General features: G+C 46.3%; 1 protein-coding gene across 3 annotated transcripts; it reads right to left on the bottom strand.

Moving 5' to 3' along the window:
* Positions 1 to 3,106: 3,106 nt before the first annotated feature.
* On the bottom strand, positions 3,107 to 14,889 carry gpr146 (G protein-coupled receptor 146). Of its 3 annotated transcripts, XM_076038624.1 has the most exons (3): positions 11,659 to 11,991; positions 8,213 to 8,286; positions 3,107 to 5,649 (listed from the first exon to the last, which is right to left on the bottom strand). In XM_076038624.1, the coding sequence occupies exon 3, from the start codon at positions 5,607 to 5,609 to the stop codon at positions 4,605 to 4,607; it is 1,005 nt and encodes a 334-aa protein (XP_075894739.1). In that variant the 5' UTR covers positions 5,610 to 5,649; positions 8,213 to 8,286; positions 11,659 to 11,991; the 3' UTR covers positions 3,107 to 4,604. The 3 variants fall into 3 exon arrangements, with proteins under 3 accessions (XP_075894739.1, XP_075894740.1, XP_075894736.1); XM_076038625.1 differs by lacking the exons at positions 8,213 to 8,286; positions 11,659 to 11,991 and adding an exon at positions 14,855 to 14,889; XM_076038621.1 differs by lacking the exon at positions 8,213 to 8,286 and having other exon boundaries at positions 11,655 to 11,990.
* Positions 14,890 to 15,663: the final 774 nt, after the last annotated feature.

The raw sequence follows: 15,663 nt of genomic DNA, 5'->3' as shown, positions 1-15,663 counted from the left end.
GATCCAGGATCATGGTGTCCCCCTCCTGGAACATTCCTGGATCACCAACTGAGCGTGTGTGTGTGTGTGTGTGTGTGTGTGTGTTTGAACTACGCTGCACAAACCTACCTGTCTTGTTGTTTTGTCTCGCGCTGCTCCTTCACATTCCGCATCCTAATCTGACCCAACAGCGGGGCTGGCATGTGCGCGAGAGTGCGTTACATCTGGTTGACAGCCAGATAAAACATTTAAAGCCACAGGCCAAATGTTCCTTGCTTCTTAGGTGGTCTGAAGTGCAACGCCGGGGCCGTTTGACTGACGCTGACCCTCATACTTTTGGTCTGGCTGAGCGTCTTAATGGAGAAAACTGCATTAAGACTAATGGCGCAGACACAAAAAAAGCGTGCTCGGTCAGCAATAAACGCTTCCCAGACGGATGTTGTACAGTTAAGAGCTTTTGATAGTGGCTGGTCTGCAGCCAGGGTTGACTGCTGGGGTGCACGGCGGGAATTTGCTGTGAAGGATGTCAGTGTCTTGTGCAGAATCGTCCCTCTGTTTTCCAGATAGTTTCTAAATTTAAAGTTGACCATTCGATAAGTGGACACCGGTGGCTGTGACACACATCACTGACAGCAGCTACCAGATTAGCTTCATATTTAGCCTAATCTTTTACTCCATAGACCAGGCATGTGCAAATTATGGCCTGGGGTTAAGCTTTTTAATCTGGCCTGCCGACCTGGAAGAAATGATATAACAGTGAGTAAGTCATAAAATAGCTGTATTTCATCCACTTTTTCAGTGTTTTAAGAGTCATTTCAGTACAAAGCTAGCTAAGCTAATTAATGTCTATTTCTTGGAACATTTATGAAGATCATAAATTGCTGTATTGTTGCTTTTCTCTGTCCAGCTCGATGGAAAACACCATGACATCATGTTGTTCTGCATGTTGCGTTGTCGTTATTGTTCTTACAGAATTATGCGATTACCCCAAATAGCATGAAAACAAAGCTGTGCAAATGTTGTGCATTCCGGACACAATTATGTGGCGGCGTGACGGCAAGTGCTCAGGCTGGACTTGTGCACTTCTCTCTGAGTCATGGGTCCTATTTTGGCGGACAGAAGTCAGTTATGTCGGGCCAGTATTTATCAAGTCCATAATCATTTACTTTCCAGGGACGCTGCAAAGGATTCAAGACCTCTTTGCGTAACTCCGGGCCGTCACCTGTCCTCTTTTGGCTGTAAAACACTCACAGCATTGTGCGATCATGATGTAGCAGTTTAGCAACACTGCTAATGTGTTTGGTTTGTTTTCCACAAAACTCTAAATGGAATCCAATTTTAAAAAGTGTGTCGTTTGGACAGGGACCTCTGCAGTGTCACCCACTTCCCGGTGTGCGTCTCCCTCCCTGAATCAGATGTGGCCGACACAACACTGTTGTCACTGAGCCCGGGCGGCAGTGAAGGGCAGAGCGGCTGTCACATCAGCAGAGGACAGAACAATTCGCAGCATGCTTGGAATGCCGCTGTTTCCCCGGTCTGAGTGGTGCGGTTGAAGGGTCGCGCCACAAGCGACCCACTGTCAGCAGTGTGGCGAGCAAGGAAGAAGAAAAAAACTAGAGCCGCTTTTCACTCCCAGACAAGAGGGAGGGCTGAACCTCGGCAACCTGCTGGAAACGCAAGGTCGCAAATCCATTCGCTGATGTTTTCAGATCAGTGTTAATAAAACTAGGAAGCTAAAGGGAGGGGAGGCTGTAAACAGAGGGTTAAGTATGCTGTTTGTTTTTTGAAGCTTTGATGTGTAATGGTGCTGCAACATAGAAGTCCAGAATGAAAACAGATCTAACCAAATTTATAATATTGGCCCTTTAAGTCTTGAGTCAAAATATTAAACTTTAACAATAAAAATAATGAATATAATATAAAATGCCCAATAACCTCGTATCAAGTAAAAAAATATACATACGGCAAAGAAGGCTCAGCACACAGGCATGTTAGTATATTGTTTAATCTGTCAGACTCAGATGACAATAGTGAAGCTTACACCATCTAATATATATCTCTCAGAAAATAATACTGTACTTTTAATTTCTCATTTTTTTTTGAAAGAGCGCGCGACAGCTTCTCGTAAATCTCTCACATTCAATATATACACACACATCATTTTGCGCGGCTCGCTTTAACACACGCGGTCACAGAAGCGTCACACACGAGAGGCGGATTTGAAGCCGGACTTCTGAGGTTTTCTTGTTCCGATAGCTGGAGTGCACTGAGGTGCAGCAGGTTCGCTGCGCATGGCCTGCAAGTGGAATCGTGCTAAAATAACAGTGACTGTTGTGTAAATGTACGTCTGACTCGGCTGGGATTCTACAGCGTGGTCCGTTTTGTTCCTGCCAGATGAAGCTCAGAACAGGTTGGTGTATTTGACCGTCTTCAACTTCAACAATAAACACAAAGCTTGACTCATTGCACGTAATGTAACCGCACACAGGCTGATGATTACTATCCTGGCCCCTCTCCTTTACAAAGAAAACAACGCTAACGCGGCCATCTGACTGGCCTGATCCCAAAAGCAACTTTTTTTTTTTTTAAGAATCTCTTTTTTGTGTTGCCGTTGTTTTTATATCACGAAGCGTCGCCCACATTTTCTTCTGCCTGTTCACCAAGAGGCCGGAGTAGAGAGCCGAGAGAGCTCTGCCAACGCATCTGAGCAGCGTTACGCTTCAAACACACTGTATACACCAGCTTGGCAGGCGGCTCTGTTATACTTCGCGGGAATCTTTTGTTTGTCAGTGCCGTGAGAGGGATGCAGTCAGGAGTCACGCTGTAAAAAAATAAAAAATAAAATAAAATAATAAAACCACTCATGAGCGCTCATGCAATTCAGGGAATGTGCGGGCCACCTTTGCAGGGCCCTCTTCCTCTCTGCTGGACTTCACTGACACCAGGCAGGACTCTCCATACACACAGCTGAACCATCAACAATCACGTGCTGGACCAAACACAAAGATATATATATATATATATATGTATATATATATATATATATATATATATATATATATATATATATATATATATATATATATATATATATATATATATATATATATATATATACACACATATATGACTGTTTTATGAGTTACTGTTACATAACTGTTTTATGAGTTACTTCACCCCAAAAATAAAATTACACCCATCCTCCAACACACCGGTGTGTTGGAGGATGGAGGCTCTGGTCACATTTTCTAAAATCCACATTAGTGTTGTGGAGTTGCTGCTCCATTCTGCAGTCTGACTGATCTCAAAACAGCAACGTTAACACTGGTTTTCTGCTTAGCTTTTAGCTCTTTTGTCAGACTCAACACACACAGCTGGTAGTTTACACACAACCACACCGTGTGGTTCTCCTCAGGGCCGGCATGAATGCGACCTCCTGGCTGGGAGGCCACAAACACGGTGCTAAGGCCGCTGTCCAAAGTCGCACTGGACCGCCGAGCCTTGATACACTTGATGAAAACCCACCACAGTGTGGCGAAAGTTTTTCCCAACGCACGGCCATCGGGTGAAATTCCAGTCTAGAAGGTGGATTTGAACTTGTCCCCAGAGTCTCCATCAGCACTGAGCAGTTTTGGGGTGAACTAACCCTTTAAGGAAGTCGATCACCTCTGACCCCTGAACGACGGGGCGACGTGATTTCAGCAGTGGGATCCTAAGAGGTATTTTACCGGTTACATGTGGAACCTGAATACGAGCTTTGTGTCGGCGCCGCTGCGCTGCCGATGTATTATTCATAAAATGCAGTTTGACTGTGGAGCGTTCTAATGTATGCAGGGGGACTTTTGTGTGTCTGCTGCGAGTGAATCAAAGCCCGTCGACGTGATAAAAGTGGGATGAGAGCATCCCTTCACTCGTAGCTTCTGGTGTCGGGAGCAGCTCTATGGCTGACCCTCACAGGAAGGAACCATCGGCGGCGCAGCCCAGTAACGCGGAAAAGGCGGATGTGCTCCAGCAGTGCATTGTGTGATGTTGCAGGACCGGCCACCGTCCCCCACTTTGCAATTATTACCTCATTTTTCTTCTTAGCAAGTATTGCAGGTTAGTTCTATTGAAATATTTGGGGAATTCCAAGCAGCCAGACACACATCGGTCGGAGCAGCGTGCTGCGGACAGAGAGCTCATCACAACCCGACGCTGGAGGCAGCGACACTCTGCCACCATATCGACATCTCAACGACGCAACGTCTGGAGCAAATCTGGTAGCTACCGCACATATTGTTACCACATTCTACCAAACGAGAGGCTGAAATATCCGTGTGGAGAACGTCATACGGTGACACACGATAACAGCACTTAGTGGTTTTGTTGGTTAATTTTTTGTTGTTGTTGTTTTTTTTTTCTTTGTTTCGCTGGGGCTTTGTCCTCTCTGGAACGCCGCACAGATCAGATCAGGTTGAGGAAGTCGGCAGGAAATTCCATAGTCAGCTATGTCGCTCTTAACGCAGTCCAGAGCAGCGACGGGAGCCCAGTCAGATATTGGCTCCATGGGTGGGGGTGTGGGGATCGGGAGGGGAGGGATAAGTGCCAGCTGGGTCGAGGAGGTGGAAAATAAAAGGGGGTGGGGTTCACGTCACCACCTGCTGCACTGTGGAGTGTTCGTGAGGACACGACTGGTCTCTGCTGCAGTTTAGCCGCCTGAGGAGCCGCTGCAGCTTGTTGGAGAAGTTCTTGTTCATCTGCCGGTACATGAGGGGCATGACGAAGCTGCTGGAGAAGGCCAGCAGCTTGGACACGCAGCGCAGGAAGTAGTAGGTGGGGAAGTAATGTGCGTTGCTGATGTAGCCCGGCGCGCCCGCCACGGTGTGCACCAGCAGGGTCATGTAGTAGGGCGTCCACAGCACGAACTGCACGCAGACCGAGGCCAGCAGCAGCCGGTGGATGGAGGGGTCCAGGCGCGCCGAGTCCTGGTCCAGCGGCGTGGACTCCTTGCGTATGCGCAGGATGAGCACGAAGGCGTAGAGGACGGCCACGGCCGGCACGGCGTAGCCGATGAACATCATGATGGCGTCGGCCGCCTCCTTGTTCTGCATCTTGGAGCACTCCACCATCTTGGTGGAGATGTGGTTGCACACGTAGAAGAGCAGCGACGAGAAGCTGGTGAGCACGGCGCCGCCCCAGATGAAGCCGCACACGTGCTTGGTGTTGTACACGCTCGACATGTACGTGCGCGGCAGCGCCCGCTCGATGTAGTAGTCCAGGCTGAGCAGCGTGGTGGAGTACATGACCACCAGCGAGGAGATGTTGAAGAGGATGAGCAGCGTGATGTACACCTCGTTGTTGTACTCCCAGGCGTGCCAGCGGGTGAAGGTGGAGCTGAGCAGCTCGGCGGGCGCCACCAGGCTGAGGACCAGGCCTGCGATGGCCATGTTGACGAAGTAGACGTCCGGCATCGTCATGGACACCTTGTTGGACAGGTTGACGGCCACCAGCAGCACGTTGTAGCACAGGCCCAGCGGGAAGCACACCAGGAGGTAGACGAGCGAGAGGATAGACAAGATGAGCCCGTAGTCCTGGCACAGGCGGAAGTCCACGCTCGTGTCCGTCTCATTGTAGACGATGCAGATCCACATCGCTGGGCGCGGACACCGGGGGCGTCTCTCCACAGGCCGACTGCAGCGAGAGGAGGAAACCAGTTGTTATTTGGGATGATCAAAGACTGACCGCCAGGTTTCTGCAAAGGTGAATCCTCATTAGAGCGGTTTATTATTAGAAATAACACAAAAAACAACAACAAGCCGGTAATGACAGAATAACCAAAGACAAACACGGTCACGTTAAACTGCTTTATGTAACCCACCTAAACAGACAGCGAGCACTTAGCAGCACATAGGGTGCCGAAGTTAATCTTATTAGCGCAGTAAAAAATAGAATATGTGTCAGCAACATTTACCGGGAATTTACGTAACACAATACCGACACCGCTGATACTGCCCTTGAATCAATACGCTACACACAGGCAACAATGTTGCAACGCTTTGCTCTGCTGGTTTACTGTCTTTCAGCCCAAGTAGAAGGAAGTAGAAGGAAGTCCATTCAAACCCATATAAAAAAGAGTCTGTGCAGTAAAATGGAAAACAATTATTTTCTTAAAAAGCAAACTTCAAACCACCACCTGGATGTAAAAAGATGATGATTACAGCAACGTTTTGTCCAAAATTTTCTTTCACATTTTGCAGCTTTGCCAACTATTTTGAACAATTTTCAAAAAAACAACTTTGCTTCCAGAAATGAAAGAATAAATTATGGTTGCAGGTTGCAGTTATTATCTGTCATTGCAGTGTTGGCTGAGCCTTGACTGGTCTTGATAAAAAAAAAAAAAAAAAAAGATGTCCGAGACCGAGACAAGACCCAGAAAAAGTGGTCTTGAGCTCAAGACCAATCTCAAGCAATACAGCACGACCAAAAAACACAATACTTTTCACCTTCACACAGGGACACAGGGACACCGCGGCCGCACAGACCGTCCTGCCCTTGGATGTTTCTCACGGTCAAGCAGCCAGATTAAGAAAGAAATTTTCTTGGCCGACCATTTGGGGCGTTCATGCTTCCAGTCAAGAGCAACGCACCCTCCACGTTCAGGTTACTGCCAAGAGGACTGGGGGGAAGTAAGGGGGAAGGGCCGTGGTGATGGGTAGATTTATAAAGAGTGAAATGTGAGTCAGGCCCCAGCAAAAGGGGTCAGCGAGGACCGAGTCTCACGGAGGGGTTGCGGGGGTTGGAGTTCAGGGCAGCACACTTCAGAAGTGTTTGTGATGTGAGCGCGGCGGGACGGCGAGAGCTCGGTGCAGCCATGCATAATTAAATCAGGTCGTTTAACATAAATTATTCAGAGCTGGTGGGGAAAAGATCATACGGCTACAGTGCGACGGCGGGTTCAAGTCAGGGAGGTGAACTGTGCTACACAGGGTTTTTTTTTTTTTCGGATTGATGAACGATGATTCTAAGGAAGTGTCCGTTGAACGGTTGGTGACTTGCGTGTGCGGGAAGAGGCAGCTTTGTTTTGAGGACAGTGAGTAATGGTGCCAGCGGAGAGGAAACATTCTTCCGGCCACTTACGTAACACCACTACAGTGGGTCTGCTTGGCCCCGAGCCTCAGACACAGACGCAAACGCGCGCACACACACACACACACACACACACACACACACACACACACACACACACACACACACACACACACACACAAGGGCTCAGTCCCTCCCCTATACTAATCCAATTGGCTGTAATGAGACTACAGTGGAAGCTCTGCAGCTCAGAGGTGGACTGGAAGCGGATCAGGGGGGAAAGAAAGTGCAGAGATACTTTCGACAAACAAAGAATCTTTCACCGACGGCCGCTGCCGGTCGGACCGTTTTGTGAACGCGATCCTGTCTGACACCAGCGACTCGGTGACTCATTGACTAAACCTGGCCTTGACAAAAAAAAAAAAAGCTGCATAATTGACAAAATGGGCCAACGCAGTACAATAAGGGCTTTTACATCATTTTTGTTCAACCTGCACTTCTCGGACAACCTCTGATCCCGTAATGAGAAAATGGCTCGGTGAAGTTGGCGATAATTAGAGAGCGCGGCGCATTGTGGCTGGTTGTTCCCACTCATTGGCACCTGTTGTGTGCTGATATTTCAGCCACCCTTTCATTACAGCGTTGGCTCCCTTTGTAGCGTGCCATAGCTGCAGGGTGCCTTAAAGTCGGCAAGAGAAGGAGTCATCAGTTTATGACGCCCCGGTGTTTAATTACTCCAACTACTGACTTTCTGAAAGCTTCGCTTCCTGTTTCCTGCTGCAAGCACTCGCCTTGAAACGGCAAAAAAAAAAACAACAACAACACAAAAAGTGGGCATAAAAACATGTTCTGCACAAATCATAACACCACGGCTGGAAGAAATGTAATTGTTGCATAAAACTGATATGTTGTTTTTAAATTGAGTGAAACGACATGTTCGCCCTGTCTCGCCTCTTTCAGATCCTGAGATGTGGTCGAGCCTGGGAAAAGCTTAGCGATAAGCCAACAAACACTGCTTTTACTTGCTAGTACGGTCTAAGTGTGACCTCCAGCAACACAAAGCTGCAGTGCTTGTTTCTCGTTTTGGAGAAAGCAAAACTGAGAGCAACGTACATAGCATTAGAGTGTTTATTCGCACTCAAAGGAAAATAACTTTTGCTGTTAATACTTACCACTGAGCCAAGGTGAAAGCCCGAAGTGGAGTGGAATGGATAAAAAAACCTTGGGATTAGCTACTGCTTCCTGGTAAAGCAGAGGATATTTCTGTAGGTTTTGGCCGAGAGCAGAAAAGTGAATGATTGTAAGAAGACACAAGCTTCTTCTGGGAGGCGGACTTCACTCCAGAGCTGACGCACTTTAACGCTGACTCGATACTTGAAAAGGTCAAAGGAAATCTGAAATGTGTTTAGCTGAAGTTCCTTCCGCTATTTGTCCGTCAGTCGCCTCCGCATGTCACCAGATTAAAGAGCAACACTTTCATTAATCTTGTCTTGTCTTGGTCAGGAATGGACACAATCGATTGGATGAATCGATGTAATTCTCCAGCATCCGCCTCATTACTGATGTATCATTTATGACATTGATTCCTCGAGATACTGTCTATATAATTACCTTGGGTCCTGTGTTGTTTCTAATGACTACAGTCTACCCTTCCACTGCAAATCAGAATTTAAAATGAAAAAAAAGGGGGGGGCAAAGTCTTTGTGAAGGAAACTGTTTCAGATTCCTTCCTGGTCAATATTTACATTTCAGCAAGTTCTTCCTGAGGCTACAGCAGAGGCTGGCACTGGTGCAGTGTCCAACTGCTCTGACAAGCTGGTCTGATGACGCCAGTGGCAAAGACGACCTCATGTGCCAGTGCACTTAATCCTGTCTTCTGTCAAAAATCATATACATCAGTGGAATAAGGCCCTAAAATCATCTGGGAAATGCTTCTTCATCTTCATGCACTAATGCAGCTGCTACGACGTTCACATTTTTTGGCCCAAGTTGTAAAAAAAAAAAGAAAAACCCAAAGCAGTAAACTGAGGTAGTGCAGCTAGAATGGAATCTTAACAGTTGGATCTTATCCGACCCGGCAAGATTTTATTTTTGGTGTGCCAGATTGTTTGGCATTTCACATGATCAACAATTGTCAGGACTTTGCAAATAGTAATGGTCATTCATCTTACGTACTAATAACAGTACACTCACAGCATGATACAAATCTCATTGGTCCTTTACGAGTTAAAAAAAATGAGGGGGTTGGAGGTTGTATCTGCATCTAAAATGTTTCGAATTAACAGAGCTAGTCGAAACCCTAAATCACAAGAAAACATGCCTGTTTGATTCTTGCTGCATGACGCTGACTCCAGTTGCAGATTTAATAAAAGTCCCATCTGAGCTGCACGTCAAAAGCGATACGTTAAATATTTCCAGAGGGAGAGGAGGCCCTGCTTCGGCATGCTGCAGCCCTCCCAAACACGATCTCGTCAGAGAGACGCCCACATGCTCGGCGTCTCAGCGTTCTGAGGCCTGGATTTCACAGGCCGATGGGAGTAGTGTGACATCGCAAGGCCACGCCCCTCATATACGCTGACTGGAATGTACAGGCTCTTCTAGGAAAGCAAAAAATGATGTCACATGACTCACTCACGACAGGCATCTGCAGAGGTGCACCGTGTAGCGGAGGAGAAATAAGTGCAGGGAAGGAAACAAGCCTCACATTTAGGCAAGTTGTGGCTACATATTACCAGTACGGCATAGTTCATTTCAACCATTGCAGAACTCTGAAACTACAGTCTGAGAACATGAGGACATTCAATGGTGCAGCCCAGGCTTTAGTAAAGGTTTCTCAGCTGCTTCTTATTGTTAGAAAGCAGACTTGGGTTATTAATAACAGATCCGACTGCCTGAGTGTGCTGCATGACATTACGGATGCTAAAATGACGAAGCTCTCGGGGGTGATTACCAAAACTCCGCCATTAACTGCAATTCCGCGGAGGGCTTTTGATATAATCCAGAACATGCATCCAAAATAATTACCTTCCCCACAGATCACAGCCTTGATTTCCTTGCCAGCTAAATATTTACCCAAAAGTTTAACGATGTACCTGCCAACTAAAACTTAACTCATTAATCTCGACTCATGAGCTAAGGTGGGGAGAGCGACCAGACCAATCGCAGCGCCTCCCTATCGCAGAGGCGGTGGGTCGAGAGAGGGTTAGCGCGCGTGTCGGCGGCCACCGTGGGGTCTTTTGGCGCCTCGTGTTGAACTGTCACCGGAATCAACAGGGTCAGAACACAGTGGTCGCCACAAAGCAGGCTTACTGCCATTAAGCCAGGGCACACATGGCTGTGCTGGCCTTGTGTCACATGCAGGGGAGACGAGGACAACAAGTGCAAAGCCTAAAATCTCTAGAGACATTGAACTTGGGAGAGCCAAACTAGGCGAGTGAGAGATCTGGCTAATGAACAACTAGATCTAAAATTGGACATTGTAGGGATTCATCTGTATGTTCTGACTGAAACTCAACTTTAAGTTGAAATGTCGAGATTGATTTCTGGCCTGGGATTTGGAGAAAGTGCAACGGCCAGTCAGAAGTTCGGACACATCTTCTCATGCAATGTTTTTTCTTTATCTTCACTCCTTTCCACACTGTAGATACATACCTCAAATACATGGGCAATACATATGAAATTGTGTAGCAAAGAAAACATTGTTAAATAACTGTTATGTGAATGGTGGCTATTTAGAAGAAATTAAAATATGAAACGTTTTCGAGTTATGCCACCACACTTTTTTGTTTACTCCATAATACCATACACATTTGATTTGTTCATTGTTTAGATCCCTCAAGTGAGAATCTCTGTAAACAGTCATTGAAATGAAAGAAAAATGACCAAATGAGAAGGCTTACCCAAACTTTTGACTGGTAGTGTATATCTGGTGAGTTAATACATGGGTAATGAGTGTGGAATAAGGGATGACAAGGCCTGTGTTTACCTGGGGAGAAACTCCGCAGAGCAAAAAAACAAAAACAACGACAGACTGTGGCATTTCATCAGCTAAAAGGTGCCCTCGGCAGTCACGCCAACTGATATGGGGGCTCTAATTCATGTAAGGGGGCAGCGTGACTTTTATCGCTCCAACTACTCTTTGACTCTCAATGTTGATGATGCAGTCGGACTGAAGTGACTTTCCCCACTCTTTCACTGGAGCACATCTCGTGAGGAACGTCGCTGTTTTAATATACATTACGAGAGCCGCTTTAAAAGCCACTCGCTCCTAATTTCCGCGGCGCTGCGCGCGCGCGTATGCGTGTGTGTGTGTGTGTGTGTGTGTGTGAGTTTGTTGGCGCGGACATTGTGTGTCTCCATCACACTCGGCTGCACAGATTAAAGCGCGGATTGCTGTCACGGCTCCGCTGTTATTCAGACATTTCTGCGGGCTATTGTTGGGGCCGGCCACACACACACACACACACACACACACACACACACACACACACACGCACACACACAGGGAAGAACCGACCCACTCCGCCGCCGCTTTACCGTCCTAAAACCCGGCAAAACATCCCATCCACGGACGGTGCGGACAGATAGTGACGCAGTAACGAGCGCAGAACTTACCAGAAGCGTATAGATTCGGCGTACGAAACCCCTACGGTGGCATGGGGTTCGTGTTTAGCATTTCCACGGGCATTTTCTCGTCCGGCGAAACAACATGTCCAACATGAAAAAAAAGAGGAAAAACAAAAAAACAAACTACGCTGCGGGCTGCGCCTCCCGGCACCTTCTCGAAGCCTTCGGCACGGCGACAAAGAGCGGGTTTCACTGGCCGGAGTTCATTTCCGAACTTTTCTGAACGACGCTCGTTCTCTCTGCACAGTAGAGTAATGTGGAGGTGGGGGGGCGTCCGTTACAGACTTTACTACTGCTGGAGAGCCGCGAGCCCGACACTGTGTACACACGTGACCCTCCCCCTCGCCCTCCGAGCTCTCTCCCCGCCCGCCTCCGTCTCTCTCTCTCTCTCTTCCTCTCGGGGCCCGAATGGCGACTGCGCGAGCTGATTGGTCAGAGGGGAAAAAGGGGTGGGGCGACGAAAGGATACGGAGGGCGAGTGAGGAAGCAACGGGCACGCGCCTGCACTTTCCTCGTTACTAGCGAATGTTTTTTTTTTTTTTTTTTTTTTAAAGAGCTTTTTTTTGTTTTGTTTCATGCTTTTGTTGACGCTTGCGTTTTTGGTAGTGTTGTAGTCAAGACCGCACCAACGGAGACCAATACATTATCAAGACTTTACATATCAAGGAAAAAATAACAACAAAACAGAACAATGACCAGTACCCTTTTAAATTCAAGTTTGCCTCTAAATCGAACAGTAACATCTCTTTTTTAGAAAGGTATATTTTAATAATTTAACATTTTGCGACTTTGCCAACTATTTTGAATCATTTTCAAAAAAACAAAACAAAACAAAACAGCTAGGGTGTGTGTTACTCTGGGTGTCACAAACATTCATTACTTTTCATTTTCTGTCATTGCAGTGCAAGCTGAGTCTCGACCGGTCTTATCAAAAATCCAGAGTCCCACCCAGTCCGAGACAGAGACAAGGCAGAGTAAAAATGCCTCCAAGCCCGAGACCCTTAAAAAGTGGTCTGGAGACCTCGACCAATCTTGAGTGTTACAACACTAGTATTTGGAAAGCTCCTTTGTTGTTTTTCATGGGTATATAATTCACATCAGGATTTGTGTTTTCGTAAGCTTTATTTAAATTAATATGCAGGTTCTGTTTTATTATGTAAGATGATCAAAGCCAAAACATAGTCTTCCATCCATCAAGGTGCAGGGCAGGGTGATACCCTAGACAAGTGGCCAGTTCATCGCAGTAAAACCTAGTAAAATCTTCAACAAAGTAGTTTTGAGAATTACGCAGATGAGTTCCAAATATAGTGCAAAATAACACCGCCAATGTTTTCTAACAACAATACATTGCTCTACCCTGCCATTGCAAGCACAGACTTGGCCAACATGTTTAAAGTCAGTCAGACATCCTAAATTGCAACCCTACTCTCTAACCCTCACCTCACCGCTGCTCTCTGTGACATAAGCTCAGACTGAATTGTGGCCCTGCCCTAAAACCTTCCCCAAGGTTAGCTGGTTCATGTGGTTTCAGGGTCCAGTGAGATATGAAATATGATCAATGAAGGACCTGTTTAAGTAAAGCGCTCATGAGTTACATTCCTTATCTGCCCGAGATTTATTGCATTTAACTTAATATGGCCCCACAGGGAACAAATCAATGCAAAATTAATAAGCTCAAGGTTCTTTGTGTCTTCAGGAAAGACACGAAGAAGGTTCTGTTCTCGCCGATGGAAGGAAATTAACAAGGGCTTGAAATGTCAGGCGTGGAAAAAAATAATGGCGCTCACTTCGGTTCTCAGTAAGGCTGTTTTGATCGCTGCTTTGGGAAAACACAAAGCCTTGCAACAATGACATGTCTTTGTGTTGTTCCTCTGCCTGGAGACTTTAATTAGGCAGCCCAAGTTCGCTAAGAGGATTATGGATTATGATGTAAATTCTCGCCGCATATATTGTAATCCTGACACAGAGAACTGTGTGTAACTCTCTGTCTGTGTGTGTCTCATTTGGGCAGCAGCTAATTTGTCCTAATTCTCTGATGCTGAACCTGAGTGCAGTTTTAACAACCTCCTCGCAATGATGTCACGGACCCTTAACCACGACCCTGACGGGGCTGCATCCACTTTTTTAGTAGGTGCGAGTGAGTCATGCAGATAGCGAGGAAATATCATCCTGAGTTTTATAGCAAACCCAAAAGGCTTATTTAATCATTGCATGAGGCCCAAGATAAGGCTGCACATGTTGGATGGTAACATCAGGTACTAATCAGTGCGTTGCAGTGTGCAGATCCTTCCCTTAATTTCCTGTGCAGTGCCGCAGGGAAAAGAGGAATACAGCGACAGGCCCTCAAGTGAGGCCCTGAAGGTCGACAGTGATAAAATAAGAAAAAAAGAAAGAAAGACATATATAATATATAATCTGGAAGCAGATATTTCATTTAACCCCCTCCGTCTCAGGAAATGCATCTGTGCCCCGTCAGCTCTTCCTGCGAGTAATGGATTTCTAGGTGAGCAATGAAAATGAAAAACAGCAATAAAAAGATTTTTTTTTTTTCATGGAATGTGTAGTTCCAAAACAAAATGTCTGAGTGCGGTTCAGCGAGAGTACTCGAGCTGTGTCGAGGGTGTGTGGGAGTGCCGCAAAAAGAATTCCCTTGTGCCACTATGAAAGAACTGGAGCAAAGAGAGAGTTATGAAATAATTCAGGAACAGCTTTTCACCCCCTCCTCCCTCCCAGATCTTCACTTGGTTGTTTTACGCCCTCTAGATGTGTTTCTGTGGATAAACAATCGATTGCAGATCTCGCTGAGCTCTGTGATATCCACTCTGCCCATTCCGGGCGTAATTTTATGTCCTATCGGTCCTCAGCAATGACATTATTAAAGTGGAAATGTGCAGTCTTTCCTTTTACATGTGCTATAGTGATCACTAATGCAAGTTTAAGTACTTCACCTCCCGGGAGTAAGTCTGAAATGGCAGCAACCTCTTACACTTCCCCATCTGCAATCATTGGGGGAGGCTGATTCAAAAAAGCCAAAAAAGAAGGAAGTGGGAGATGTTCACCAAACTGCACTTTACTGGGAGACCCTGCACGTCTTTTGTTCTGTATTTCAATCAACAATATTAAAAAAAAACAATTTTAATTGTCAGGTTTTTAGGGCACATCAGATACTACAAACAGAAGACACTTACATGTGAAGTTTGATCTGTGCTGAAAAGTCTTACAGGATCCAGTAGACAGGAGGGGGAAAAAGATTTAGCGAAGCCAGACAAAATAGCACACAGATTGACAGCTGGATGGAAAAATCTTTGGGGTCGTTGGCTAGCTTGTCTCCACCTGTGTCTTTTATCTCTTGGCTCTCCCTAGCAGACATACAGGAAGGAAGCCTGCAAAGGTAGAATGCAACTTTAATGTTGTTCCGAGGAATTCAGTTTCAAGGCAATTTAAGGATTCAGCTCTCTAGTCTTCTTCCCCATATCAAAAGTTACATCTCAAAATAAACATTTCTTATCAATAATAACAGAAAGAAATCTCACTTTTGCTGTTTATAACAGTCACTGCACTGTTTTTTACTGAGAACTGTTATCATAGTTTCATTGGTCTGTCGTCCATTTGAACAACAAAAGTCACACCAGGACTCTCGACTGCAAATGTCGCTTTCCATGCCAGGTGCCTGCCTGTGTTGTGGTCCTTTTTTGCTGGAGGAGAGAGAAAGTGGGCATTTGAGGTCGGGGGCAGAGTGGACCGTGGGCCCGGAGGGACTAAACCACACTTTATCCCCAATCAAGCTCTCAAATCTGCTCCTATTCTTGGAAGCCGCTGGGCAACAGGGTAAGACTCTGGGTCTGCATTTACTTGCTGCTGCTGCTGCATGACAACATATGGCTTGTTTATAAATGAGAGTCCACGGTCAGCCTCGCTCAGCCCTGGATGCATGTCAGCTGTTTGCATAGTCAGCTTGGCACCAGATGGTCCCGGACACGTAATGTGGGTTTT

The sequence above is a fragment of the Nelusetta ayraudi genome, unplaced genomic scaffold (assembly GCF_046127955.1).
Source record: "Nelusetta ayraudi isolate G7.1 ecotype Tasmania unplaced genomic scaffold, CSIRO-AGI_Nayr_v1 ptg000057l, whole genome shotgun sequence".
In the NCBI taxonomy this organism is placed as follows: Eukaryota; Metazoa; Chordata; class Actinopteri; order Tetraodontiformes; family Monacanthidae; genus Nelusetta; species Nelusetta ayraudi.
Note: the sequence above shows the minus strand (reverse complement) of the source record. Positions and strands in the feature narration are given on the sequence as shown.